The sequence below is a fragment of the Lolium perenne genome, chromosome 1, assembly GCF_019359855.2.
Source record: "Lolium perenne isolate Kyuss_39 chromosome 1, Kyuss_2.0, whole genome shotgun sequence".
In the NCBI taxonomy this organism is placed as follows: domain Eukaryota; kingdom Viridiplantae; phylum Streptophyta; class Magnoliopsida; order Poales; family Poaceae; genus Lolium; species Lolium perenne.
In genome coordinates this window covers 244,319,132-244,333,009 of record NC_067244.2, presented here as the reverse complement: position 1 = coordinate 244,333,009, position 13,878 = coordinate 244,319,132, and the positions used below count along the sequence as shown (strand labels likewise).

The window sequence follows — 13,878 nt, the reverse complement described above, 5'->3', positions numbered from 1 at the left end:
ATACACGCTCCAGAAGTCCTCGCCGCCACCGTCTTCCGCATACCCATTTTCAGGAGAGATCAACGCAATGACCTTGCGAGGCTAGCTACCAACGCCACCACGATGCCAGACGACACCACCATCCTGCGCACGTCCATCACGATGCGTCCGTCTCCGAGGCTCCGCTGCACCATGCCGCCGAGACCCGCCAACATCGGCGCAGTAGATGGAACACCACTCCACCAGATGACTTCCTCCAGGTATCACTTGTTTCAGAATGATGCCCTCAAGAGGGAAAACGACACCAGAGGTGCCGCCATCATCTGATTCGTATCCAGAACTGGGGTTTCCCCCCCGGAACAATGAGGTTGAGGTCGGATTTGTAGCAACGATGCCTTCAACAAGGTGATGACGCCCGAGGACGCCACCATCACCGGCTCCGACCGAATCGGAGCCTGATTCTCACCGGCCAGACCCCACCCCAACGCTGCAGATCCACCTGAAGAAGAGTCGATGCCGTCTGCCGCACCGCCGATGCGGCGCCGTGGTACCCGGCTACACCACGCCCAAGCCCTCCTTGCCGGTCAGCCGCCGCCAACGCCGGCCGCCAAAGCGGTTCGAAGGGGACAGGGGGACGAGGAGGGGCCCCGCCGGCGCCGGCGCCGGCGCTAGCCAGACTTTGCCCAGGCGTGCCCCTTGGCGGCGGCGGAGGAGGGAGGAGGCAGGTGGATGGGGTGGGAGGCGCGCCGGCTAGGGTTTCCTCCCCTAGTTTAGGTATTCCTTTTATTTCTAGAATAGCTAGATTTATTTTTTTGGTTACCACCGAATTCTCTGTAACTCTTGATGTGCCGGATCACTGTACGTAACTCTTGATGTAATTTTTGCTTACGAATTCTTGTGTGTTTTCAATTCCTTCAAATCAACCATTCATTTTGTAAAGTTGATGTATTTTCACAACCATCTGTTGTACTCATATAATCATTTCATATTCTTATTTTTTTCCTACGTTTCCATAATCTGAGAATCAAATAGGCCTATTTTTTTTTTTGGTTACAAGCAAGTGCATAAAATAATCAGCTAAGAACACACACAGATGAAAATGAACGATTGTTCCACCAATTGAGCCATCCATTTGGGAAAACCATTGACTCTCACAAGAAAAAAGACATGGAAAGATAATCGACGATTTACTAAGGAAGAGAAGAGGTCACATCGCGAGCATGTTAACGATATCTTATCAAGATGAGGACCCAATGTACAATATGGCTATTAACACTGATCTCAGCTGAGAGTGGAGGCAGCCGTCACCCCTGTTTCCTTTCCCTATCGAAGAAAAATACTCACTTCTTATTATAGGACGTTAACTCAATTTTAGACTAAATTGAACTGAAGTTTCACCACTTATTATGGTTATTATGGATCGGCGGGAGTATATGAACATTGCTAGTCGGCCGGTGGTATATATCGTCGGTAGTACTTGCGCGCTTCCCTAGGTTATATGTATAATACTCCTTCCGTTCCACCAAAGTTATCTCAACTTTATCAAATTTGGATGCATCTGATACATCCAAATTTTCACAAAGTTGAGATATTTTTGGTGGGACGGAGGGAGCATATGTGTCCGTAAAGAGTAAAATTAATATTCGGCCAGAAATTATCACAAACTTAGTTAGTTCTTGATACGGTGTCCTAACCTATTCTCTCTTGACAAGAGGCATGCTAATCTGAAAAAAATGCACTCTCAACATAAAAACAGCAGGAATATTCTTTTTGGCAGCAGCTACAGTCAGTCGTTAGTAACTGCTTTGTGAATTGTGACGAACTAAACCTTGAAAAATATCAAAAGGATAACATCACTTCATGATCTGGCTGAAAAATCAACTCTTGTACCAAGTAATAATAATTCCATCACGAATCCACATCACAACCAGCATACGTGTTACCAATCACTCTGCCAAATGCATCGCTAACTCACACATTCATCTAAACAAAATGCTTGTATGCAACGATTCACTTATCTTTCATATCTATCTATAGAATAATATGTAACTTTACTAATAAGATCTTGGGACAAAACATAAATATTCAATAAAACCTAATGCATCTATTACCCTAGTAAGAGCCACCGAGGCGCGACATGAAGAAGGTCGGCCAATCTATCTCAATAGGCATAATAATCCCGTTATGAGCAGGACTAAGAAACTGGTCAGTTGCCTCTTCTAGTTTCCCAGTGTCCAGGTGAGCAATGTACAGGCGATCTCTCCCCTCCTTGATGAGCAAGGTCTCGCTCCTCTCTCCGGACCAAATGCATGACGGCCGTTTAAGGTGTATGATTAGCTCGGTGAGGTTTTGGTCAATCACCCTAGTCTTGCGCCAGTCTACGTCACCATCTTCAGTCGTGTGTTGCTGAGTCCATATCTCTAGACGGCGGCCACTGTACACGAGGAGAGACAAGGGCCCCCCATCTGTCGTGGTGGCAATATGGTCCGCATCATAGAGGTTATAGTATAAAGTCCGATGAGTGGCACGGCCAAGATGCCTGTAGTCAATTACAAGATTATCGTCATTACCTATGTTACCATCGGGATATTCAGTAACAACCGGTGCGGGGGTCCAATCTTTGGTCGGGCCAAGGGGCTTCGTCAGGGAGACGTGCCCTGTCTCAACGTCCACGTTGAGGACGTGGAAGCGGTCTGATTTGCTGAGAAACAACCAGTGTGCGTAGCCTCGGCACACGACGGCGTTCGTATTCTCCAGTGACCAAATCTGGCGCTCCATCATGTCGAAGCACTTTGTAGGCGCCCTCCAGCTCGCCTCTCCAGAGGAGAATATGTGGAGATTGAACTGTGGCTTGTCCTTGTCCTTGCCAATCATTAGCACTTTGAAGGCCGAGCTGCCGTCACCGGGTACGATGTCGCAGCCGTACTCGTCGGATCTGCCGTCCAATCTGCTCTCGCAGTTTAGCTCGGGCAGCACGTCCCACGTGCCGGCGAACGGGTTGCACACGGCTAAGCCGACGATGGGGTTGCACACGGGCGCCAAGCTGAAGGTTTTGGGTTTCAGGTCGTCGTCTCTCGGCCGCAGATAGAGGCGCACGAGAAGGAGGCCGCCGCGCGTGGCGAGCGGCGTGGCAGCGTCGACGGCGGCCGCGGCAGCAGCATCGTCGGCACGGAGGAACGAGCTGAGGGCGCGGGGACGAGTAAGCACCGAAGACCCAGGCCACGGGACGCAGGCGAGCCTTGTGGAGGAGTCCGTCCCAGCGCCGCCGCCGAGGCATCGACGGGTGAAGAAGGCGACGAGGGAGGGCGGCCACCGGCGCCGGAGGATGAAGCTGGGCTTGGCTACAAGCCGGCGCCAGCGCTTGCAGGTGGTGGTGCAACGGAAGAGGGTGGCTACGTCGTCGAGACGAAGGAGGATCTCGCCGACGACATCGTCCGACGGAGTCGTCGTCGTCGACTCTGCCATCTCGATAGATCGATCTTGCTACCTCCGTTGCCTAGGTTGTACCAACATATAAACACGATCCGTACCTGATGGGAACTTCCCCATATTGAGCAAGCTAGCTAGAGTTTGTCTTGCCTACGACACGTTAGAGTTTGCTAGATAATCTACCCTTTCCTGTTCCTCAACCTCAACGGATAGACCAACCCAAACTGCCAAAGCTAGCTAGAGCTTGTGGTTGATCGCGCCGGCGACTACCACTATTGATGATGTTGTCGCTTGCTTTTCGACAAGATAAGTGCCCGTTTCTGCCACTAGACGTTTCTAAGAGGACGGACAAGTTGGTAGAAGAGATCATATAATCGCAAAATGCTTTTGGCTCCCGAGTTCCGGTGCTCAGGCCATTTAGGGAAAAAAATTAAAACTATTTTTATAAGTGATTGAAGAATCTGAAATAATTCTGGAAATTTTTATTTTGTGTTAGATAAAAATGACAAAATCGGATATGTTTGGAGATTTGAAAATATACTACTCGTATCTACACTTCTCATTTTTATGTGGCTCGGAATATAAAGTATTTGAAATTAATATTTTGCATGTTTGTGGGATATATCATTGACAATATGCTGATTTTTTAGAACTTTTTAAAACTCTAAAATATGATATCTTTTTAAAAAAAAGGTAGATCACGGTTACCATGTGCACCAAATTTCCATCTATAATAGAGTAGTTTTTATGGCAGGGTATGCTGGGAGAGGTGCCCCACATACACTCGGATGCCCCGAATGACCTTTTGGGGCGCACTCGAAAATGGGCTTCCACCGGCTGCCTGAAATTGATGTTGGTAATGAGTCATCCCCGAAAGTGTGTCCGCCAACCCCGTGCCGGGCCCAACCCACAGGGGCTGGTTTGGGGGTGCCGGCAAGCAGGGCCACGTAGGCAATAGATGGGCGGGATCTAATCGCTAGCGCCCCACCCCTCCCCAATGCCACCCCATCTCCAGTTGAGCTATCTACAACCGCATGTCTGGCCGAGTCATCTGTTGTTGCCACCGTTTTGGGGACCCCTCACCTCGGCTAGAATGTATAGCTCAGCGGCGCAGATCTCCGACAAGCCGGCGTCCAACATCGCCTCGTTTCCTAGATCGCGGCCACCCCGCTCACGACCTGTTCGGCAGAGTGTCGACGTAACATTGACCAACAGGGAAATGATCCCTCCCTTGACTATACATTGTTAAGTAGGATGAGATTCTCCCAGCGGATGGATGCTAGGATAATAACTCGGTTTAAAGTTCACCCCTCCCTGCGAAATTATCACGAGATGGGGATTCGAACGCGGATGGGCTAGCTGCGCACTTGCTTGCCTTGCCACTAATCTAGAACTCAATTCTCGCCGAGTGTCTAGGTAAAGTTGAAGCTGATGTTGGGACAACTTTCTTCATTGTTCGGTGGAGCGATTATTGATTAACCTGTTTCATTGTTCGGCCTAGGCTATTGATAGTGACGTTGAGATGATGATGATGCATCAACTAATTCAAGATGAAGCCCATGCTGCCACCGATGAAGAAGAGAGGTTGATAATCATATATTCTCTTCTTCGTTTACAAGCGAAGATTAATGCCACACTTTGGCGGGGAGGTTCTAGGCCGGGGAAGAAGAACAAATACAACAGATGCATGGTGTTGTGATGCTTGAGACCGAATATTTTTCCGACAATCCAACACATAAACCTAAAGTCCTTTGGCAACATTTCAGGATGAACAAAGAGTTAATCATGAAAATTGTGATTAGTGCGAGGAAGTACAGTGACTACTTGATCCCAGAAAAAGAACTGTATATGATTGCCTGAGTTCACCTCAGTTCTTTCAGGTGTCTTGCACATGGCTCTCCTCCTCATACACATGATGACTTTGTACGCATGCCTGACTTAACATGCCACAGTACTGTGTACAACTCGGTTTGCTCTACATGCTCAATGTAGTGATTTTGTTATTTGTCCATTTTTTTCTGTGTGTTTCTTGTCGCCTAACAATCACTTGTTCACCAGTTTGAGATCACCACAAATAATTAATTACCAATTAAAAACAAAAAATAACACCACATCAGTTGTCAGCAATGTATATCGAAAGTACATATACAATCTCTGCATTTAGAAAAGGTGGATATTGCCTACATTATTCTGCACTACTACTACTACATATGTCTATTTACGCCGTGAGCTGCAGGTTTGTGTAATTCAAATGACACGCCACTGAGTAGACCTGGTCCAGCGGCCTGAAGTTCTGTTTCAGACCATCAACAGCAGTGACCTGGAATAAACAAAGAGGCGGTGACAGGACAAAAAAAATACTGCAATGTCTACATGTCAAAACCAGAACAACAACCCCCTCTGAGAGTTTATGGATTTGAGTTCTTGTTCTACTTGCAATGAATTCAAAGTTTCTACCATAGCAACACGTATGAGCTATGGGAACACACCAATTATGTTGAAAAACAAACATCCATAAGAATGTACTCACAGAAGGAGTACTAGGAAATCACCATCTTAAAACTAAAAATAGAACATAAAAAACTGGTGTTGCAGTTCGACCACATGCAAGCAGGGTACTGAAAAAACAATGCTTAATATAACCAGCATATATGATGCTGCAAATGCTACCACTCAACGATGTATCAGCAGTATGGCAACCGTCTGCCTGTGTTGAATCCCTTTCCCGCAAGCATTAGCTTTGGCCTTCTGCTATGTTCCTATGCTCAGTGTACGACTTGATGAAGCTTTCACTATTGATCAACCTGAGCCACTGCTTGCAGATCAGTTTGGACTGTATGACCGATTTAGCTGGGAGGCGGATTAGGATCTCTTTAACTGCCTTAACCGTAGCAGGTGACAACTCTAACTCTTCATCTGTTTTATGCAATGGAGCAAGGCAGTCTTCAAATAAACTGAATCCTGAAGCAGGTGGATTATAGGGAAGAGATCCGTATCTTGACTTGCTTGTCTCGGTGACCGAAAGAATGGTGTACAGATCCTTAGTACTCAGGTCATATGTGTGTACCTTTTTTTCAAATTTCTCGTGAACCTTGTGCTTGCAAGTAGTGATGACTATCTTCTTCCCTGACCTGCCATTATCAATAGAGCCAATAACTCTCACAGATTGTGGCTCACGCAATTCTCTCCTCATGATGTACCCTGATAAATCGATTTGATGATCCAATGACCAATCACCAGAGCTATAATCTAGCAGCCTCCAAATCTGCACGGTGCTATGATAAGGGTCATTGCGGAGATCTCGAACTAGACACAGTTGGCTATCCATCTCCACTAGGTGCCCTGCTGGTGTTTGCGGAGACCAGTGCATGTAAAATCCTGATTGTGCTATGAACAGAGGTTTCTGCCCGAATTTTGATGCCGGGACGGGGGGTGATCGGACACATCTGAAGGTCTCTTCCGTGACAGAAAAGTACAAAATGGCACCTCTTATCCGTTCGAATTCATGGTATGGCTGGATCAACCAGTGCAGGAATCCGTTTGCAAACACGGGTGATAACCTCTTATCATCTGCGGCAGAGATTGCATATCTGCGCAGTCCAAAGGGCAACCCTCTGGCAGCCGGCCTCCAGCAATCCCCATGGCTGCCTCCAGGCACGTACACCTCACACCTGATTGTATCATGCTCATGGGACAGGCGTATCCCATTGATCAATCTCACCACTTTGTACTCCCTTGTACGGGCATCGAATCCCAGTCCGGTACTCATCCTATGGGCTGCCGCATCTCCAGAAGGTGGCAGACGCACGACTGTCCGTGTGGCTGCATTGCAAATGTAGTATGCCCTGGCGAGAGCATCGTACAGGAGGTTGAGGCCATGGCACGGTGCAGGTGTCAGCACTTCCACCCAGCTGCCGTGAGCGTAGTCAAGGGTGAACAACAGCTGGTTATCTCTGGGGCCTGGCGACAGCGAGCAGGAGTACGCCGCAGTTGTGTCAAACCTTTGGGTAGGGGAGAAGTACATCAGCTTCAACGGCACTCCCACCGCCTTGTTGATCAGCCGGTGTAGTCTGCAGAACTCCTCGGAGGAGAGCAACGTGGCCCAGGAGCGGCAGACGGCCCGGAAGCGGACAACGGATTTGATGGGAAGCCGCAACAGCACCTCTGTCACTATGTCCTCCGCAACTGACGGCCTGCAGCCAGGCACAACAGCCTTCTGACGCTTGCTGCTTGGCATGGCATTTTCCTTTTTCTCGCTGTTGCACACCATCATGCCTGTCGTCATCACCTCCACTCCCTCAATGTCAGCTGCTTCCAACCAATCAGGTAACTTGGAGAGAAGATACGGTCTGCAATGAAATTAACGCAGGTAAATGTTATCAATATTATTGGATCAAAGCTCAAGTCATATGATCAGCAGGAGCAAACTTAAACTGAATTTTAGTTTTACTTTGAATCCATCGAGTTAACAGGCTACTGTTCGTTAGATGAAGCTAATAGACACACCGAATTTCTATCTAAATAGGTATGCAAAATACACTGAAGGAACTTGGATAGTAGTAATATTGGTTACAAAATTAAGGCGGGGACCCTGCTCCCCTTGGTGATTATTGTACAAACTAGTACTGTCGTTTGAAGGGGCCAGCCCACAAATAGATATATCATGTACCAGACCTTCAACCCTAAATTTTAGTTTAATTCCAATTCTTTTAGTAAACAACATGCCATTCTTGCATTAGTTGAAGTTAATAGATACACAAAATAGACTGGGGGAACTTTGATAGTACCAGGGGCCTGGATAGTACTACAGTACAATCAGTTACAAAATTAAGGTACGGAAACCCATCCCCTCAGTGATCGTTACACAAATTAATACTACTATATCAGCTGGTTGATGAGGTCAACCTAGAATAGATCGATCTATAATAAGGCCAATTTGACGAATGTTCAGAGCAAGAAACAAATAAATCACCGGAGAGTAATCTATGCAAGTAATAGAGGGCCGCCTTACCAAGGAAAAGAAGGAATCTACGTCGTCCGGGAAGAAATTGATATTCTCTACAGGTCCAGGCGGCTCCGGCCGGCGGAGGGGATCTTTATCGACGAGTAGAAGGAGTAACACGCAGCAAGGAAGAGAGAAAACAGGATCAAGAAAGAAAAACGAACAGGCGGAGATCGATACCATACCGACGAACCGTGGCAGGAATCGGCGTCCGGGATAGCGGATGGATGGATTTTCTTCCGGCGAGTTCTTCGGCGGGCGGAGGAACGGCGGACTCGCACGCACGGGCGATGAATTCTTTTGTTATCTTTCAATCGGGATTAAAACAGGGGATACTTTAAAACAGATCTGTTGCTGGTTGAGTCCTGATCTGCCACGTCGGGCCTAAACCCTAGACCCTTAAAGTTTGTATCTATTCCTCCAAATTGATCATTCTTTCAAGGGAAAGTTTGCTATTTATCTCTACCTATAATAGAGAGGGGTACAGTGGAAACCGATTGAATAGAGATAGAACGATGTTCTTTCCATTTTATTTTGCGTACTTTTTTTATCCAAATTAATTAATTTTACTTTATCTAGATACGGATGTACGAGCTACGTTTGTTGATGTATCTAGAAAAAAATGACGTTACTTAATTTAGATAAGAGAGAGTATTATTTATTCAAACAAAATACTGATTTTATCGAATATGAACGCTCAAAATTTAAGCACGAGGGGGTGTGCCATTATTTTGAAGGATGAGATCTAACATACCATACAAACTAGAGACATAGGCGAATCTAGCATACATATTGCTCGGGCAGCCGCCCGGGCTTCCGGCTGGCAAGCCTAAAATTTGCACACTAAGCTTGTTTTCCCAGGCTTCAAAATTCTCTTGGGTCCGCCTATGATTAGAGATATATTTCCATTCCATCATTATTTGATATCATTGTTCACCTTATGATACATATCCTTCTGGGAATAATCTCCCGTATGTCTTGTGTGTCTACACAACATGTGCTCGTTGAAAAGGTACAATGGTGTCGTGAACTTGTGAAGCGCTAAATTGATAGACCTCAAAGTCGAAAGGTACTTTCACCCAAGAGGCTATGGCACGAAGAGAGCATCAATAGAAGGCCAGTGATAAATGAACATGAATAGGTATGTAAAAGCTTGTCTAGAGAACTGGAGAGCGACATCCTAACATTTCATCGATACGATATCAACAAATACACATTATACATATATGCCCAAGAACGAGGACGTGTATAGCAGAACAGTGGGCCAATCCTTGATGTTAGATCCAGTAATTGAGGAAGAAGGCTAGGTACGTCAACATAAACAAAGAGTAGGGTACTTCTACATGGTCAAAGACTCAGGTACTTCGACATGATCAAATATATTTGGGAACGTAGCTACAACATATCTAGGATCCCCATGTTACGTGTATGATAGGTGAAATATGTCAAGGTCGAAGATCATAACTTCACTATGAGTGTGCATCCTCCACCAACAATCTTTGAGTCAGTGAAGGTTAAATACTTCAAGCCCCAAGATGAGTCATGGATGTCTGTTAAACATGTCACACAATGTTTTAATGTAGGTGACCCATTGAACAAGGCTTGTCGAAGATGGCAAACCCTAGCTAAATTTAAGAGAAGCACTGTATTTTACTATTTCCTATGAATGTACTTTCATGTACATTATTTTGTATGTGATATTTGTGGGGTTTAATAATCCTACCGGGGATCTAACAAATCCTATGTGGCAACCAAGTGGCAAATTTACAAAGTCAAGATAGTCTGAGAGACAAGTCATTGTCAACAAAGTCAAAGCAAAGCGAAAAATAAAATGAAGAAATCAAAATATAAATGCCCAATCAAATGAGCCCATTAGGTGGAGGAATAGGTGTGGGCCAGTCCACGGTGGACTATACACCACGTCCCCTCACCCTAGTTCACCATATACTAGTGGACAAAAGATGAACACATGACACCTCTCCCACCTACCAAATAAATAAGGGTTGTCTTGGTCCTTTATCAAGCAGCTATAAAAGACTGGAATGTAGTGTGTAATAAACCACTCTCTGATCAGTGGATTCAAATGGGTGCCACTAGAGCCCAAGACTTGCTTCATGGAACTCTAAGGTCCAGTTTGGAAAGATTTGATTTGTCCCAAATCAGACCTTGAGGAGAGTGTTTTGGGGCACACTGATACGACTTGATTTGACTCTAGCCTCCTTCAATTTGCACACCATACGAGGCATCTAAACATATTCAAGAAAACATCATGGTGTCAATTTTGTCTTAGTGTATGCCAACCTTCTCCATAAGACTAGCATATAAGCCCGAAATTTACATTGTTACTGTGTCTGAGTGATACACCTTATTGTTGTACTTTCAACAACTACAACATGATGTATTGAACATTATTATGTTGTATATGACGCATTAACTACAACATGGTGCAGCGGGTCTTGACAACAGTTGTGTATTAATGGATGCATGTAGGGGGTGGCAACGCGTGCGCAATGGTGACATCGATGGCAGGTCTAGTGAAGAATTTATGGATATTTGCCCTTTAGATTAATCGGTGGTTCAACAGCAGTGAAAATTTCTCCATGTGGTTGAGGTGCTCATTGAGTCTCCGCTACACCGGATGAGCACTACTATTTCACCTAGAGGATGTCTCGGGGTATGCGATTTTTCCAGTTGCTAGTTGATGGGGTTTTCATGTTTTCAGGGCATAAGGCCCTGATGACAAGATCTTCACTCATTGACGATGTTTGTTATGTCTTATGAGGTGGCTTTATTTTTTTATATTTTTTCTTTGTCATATTTGTGCTGAATAATCTAATTAAGAAAGGATTATGCATCATATCTTCGATGCGGAGGCTGGCATATCGTCCTCCATTTAAAAAAAATCTGGACAAACCTACAAAACTGCACTAAAGTTTTCGAGTGAGAGTTGATACTACACATCATGGGATTTTTCAAGTGAGAGTTGATACTACACATCATGAGATTGAGCTTGCGTTTCCACATTCATATTCGCTCATTGTTGTTCAACAATCTGATTTTTAGGATTAGTTGTATATGCAGGTTGAAAAATAAGGTAATTGAGCGTGGGAAGCATTCTTTCATGTTGTCGGAAACAAAGAGCTTGTTCCTGCAGGGAAGATAGCTTATACTCGAAAATAAGCGGGAAAACCTAAGCCGCCGAATCCCACCCAGGCAAAGCCCAAGCGGGAGGATGATGGCGACGGCCTTGGATCTTGAGCGGGCGCCTCGGGACGTCATGTGTGTGTGGCCATGAGGCCGGTCACGCAAAGATGTGGCCTCCTCCACCTTTGGTTGTCTTCAATGTCGGTGCAAAGGGATCTGGTCACTGGTGGTGCTACCTCGCAGAGGCTCCCAGCGGCGATTTCTTGGCTCATGGGGAGCGGCGGTTCATGGTGAGGAGGAGATGATGGTCCACCTGCTAATGCGGGTGAGGATGCCACCATCCCCGGCGTTGCATGTGGGTGTCATATTCCTCGTTGGAGGCAATGGTGGGGCGTCTCTCGTTCCATTTTTCCGAGGGAAACCTCTGATTTGTCGGCGGCTCGTGGGCGTCGTAGCCCTTGTTGGAGGCGTTATGGGGGCTGATGGATCGGATGATGGCGACATCTACGTCTTCACCCCCGTGGGGGCATCATCTCTTTGGAGACATTCACCGGTTGAACGGACGTGTGGTGGGCTTGGTGGCTAGGCGTCAGTCTCCGCATGTTTCTCGCGTGGATACGAAGATGGAGCGGCGTGTCATCTACCATCTGCAACGACGAGTCTTGGCGGTATGGTGCAGCGGGGTCTCGGCGGCTAGAATGTGACGATGGATGCACGTGGGGAGGTGGCGATGTCTAGCGTAGTGGTGGTGTCGACAACATGAACGATGAAGTTTATGTCGATATTTACTCTGAAGATTGCTCAACGGTTTGGTGGAGGTGACGGCTTATGTAGCATGTGCATGAGGTACTCACTAAGAGTCTGCTATACCAGATGAGTACTCTCGTTTCACTTAGAGGGTGTCTCGGGATGTTCTCGGTTCCTAATTGATGAGTGGTTTTCGTGATTTTAGGGCACATGGCCTTATTGGCATGACTTTCACTCATTGTCTGGTATTTAAGTGTTTTGTGCTGGGTTTAGGTTTTTTGATGTATGATTATTGTTAGACTTTTATTGGAAATAAAATAACAAAGAAGGTCGTATGTAGGGGCATAGCCTCCATTTCGGAAAAAACGTTGATCCAGTTAAACCCATGGAAAAAAATAGCGGGCTATTCCAACGCTAATAGCACGCTATAGCATATCTGAAGAGCCGACGCTACGCTATTTTAGCGCTATAGCGCGTTATTCGCGTTAATAGCACGCTATAACATGCTAATAGCGTATTTTTAGACCCACGCTATTTTGTTATAGCGCGCTATTTTTTTCCTTGGTTAAACCACATCAAATTCATCGTGCTAACAATCACTCAACCAATTACCCCACATTCATAAACAAAATGCTATGCACGATTCATGTATCTCGCTCCGTGTCCATAGAAAAATAAATAGCACTTTACACACAAGTTGTTGGACAACAAAAAAAACGGATAGCCAACTTCAGTAACCAGGTGCATCTATTTTACCCTACGCACAGATAGAGCCACCAAGGCGTAACATGAAGTAGGTCGGCCAATCTATCTCCACAGGTATAATTCCGTTACGAGGCTGGTCAGGAAACTGGTCTGTTGCCTCTTCTAATGTTCCAGTGTCGAGATGAGCAATGAACACGCGTTCTCCGGGGCACTCCCTGATGAGCATCGTGCCGCTCCTCTCTCCCGACCAAATGCATGACGGCCGTTCAAGCTGTTGGATTAGCTCGGTCAGCTTGTGGTCGGTCTCCCCTGCGGCGTGGCGCCAGCTCGTATCACCATCTCCACTCTTGTGTCGAGTCCAGATCTCTAGACGGCGGCCACGGTACGTGCAGAGCGATAAGCGTGTGCCATTAGATGTGGTCACAAGCCGGTTCGCGTCTGTAAGGTCGTGCAGTACGCGCTGATTGTGCGCCATTGCAGCGTCATAGTCATCCAGATCCACCTGCCAGAACGCATCTCTTGTCGGGCTATGGAGCTTCGTCAGGGAGACATGCCCTGTCTCGACATCAACGTTGAGGACGTGGAAGTGGCTCGACTCGCTGACAAACAGCCAGTGTGCATAGCCTCCGCACACGACGGCTCCTCCTGTGTTCTCCATTGACAAAACATGGCCCTGCGTCATGTCGAAGCACTTTGTAGGCGCCCTCCAGCTCGTCTCGCAGGAGACAAAAGTGTGGAGGTTGAACTCGTCCTTGTCCTCGCCGATCATTAGCACTTTGAAGGCCGGGCTACCGTCGCCGGCGACGCTCGGTATGATGTCGCAGCCGTATCTGTTGCCGGGACGGAATCGGGTTTGGCAGTTTAGCTCGGGC

At 46.6% G+C, this 13,878-nt stretch overlaps 1 protein-coding gene across 1 annotated transcript; it reads right to left on the bottom strand.

Annotated features, from left to right (window-relative positions):
* Window positions 1-5,772: 5,772 nt before the first annotated feature.
* LOC127327463 (putative F-box/kelch-repeat protein At1g13200) lies at window positions 5,773-8,837 on the bottom strand. The gene is made up of 2 exons (XM_051354234.2): window positions 8,420-8,837; window positions 5,773-7,757 (listed from the first exon to the last, which is right to left on the bottom strand). Exon 2 carries the CDS (start codon window positions 7,691-7,693, stop codon window positions 6,143-6,145), a length of 1,551 nt encoding a protein of 516 aa, XP_051210194.1. The 5' UTR covers window positions 7,694-7,757; window positions 8,420-8,837; the 3' UTR covers window positions 5,773-6,142.
* Between the last annotated feature and the right edge of the window lie 5,041 nt (window positions 8,838-13,878).

Coding starts and splice junctions, on each gene's coding strand:
- LOC127327463 (XM_051354234.2), bottom strand. CDS start 7,693: ATGACGACAGGCATGATGGTGTGCAACAGCGAGAAAAAGGAAAATGCC.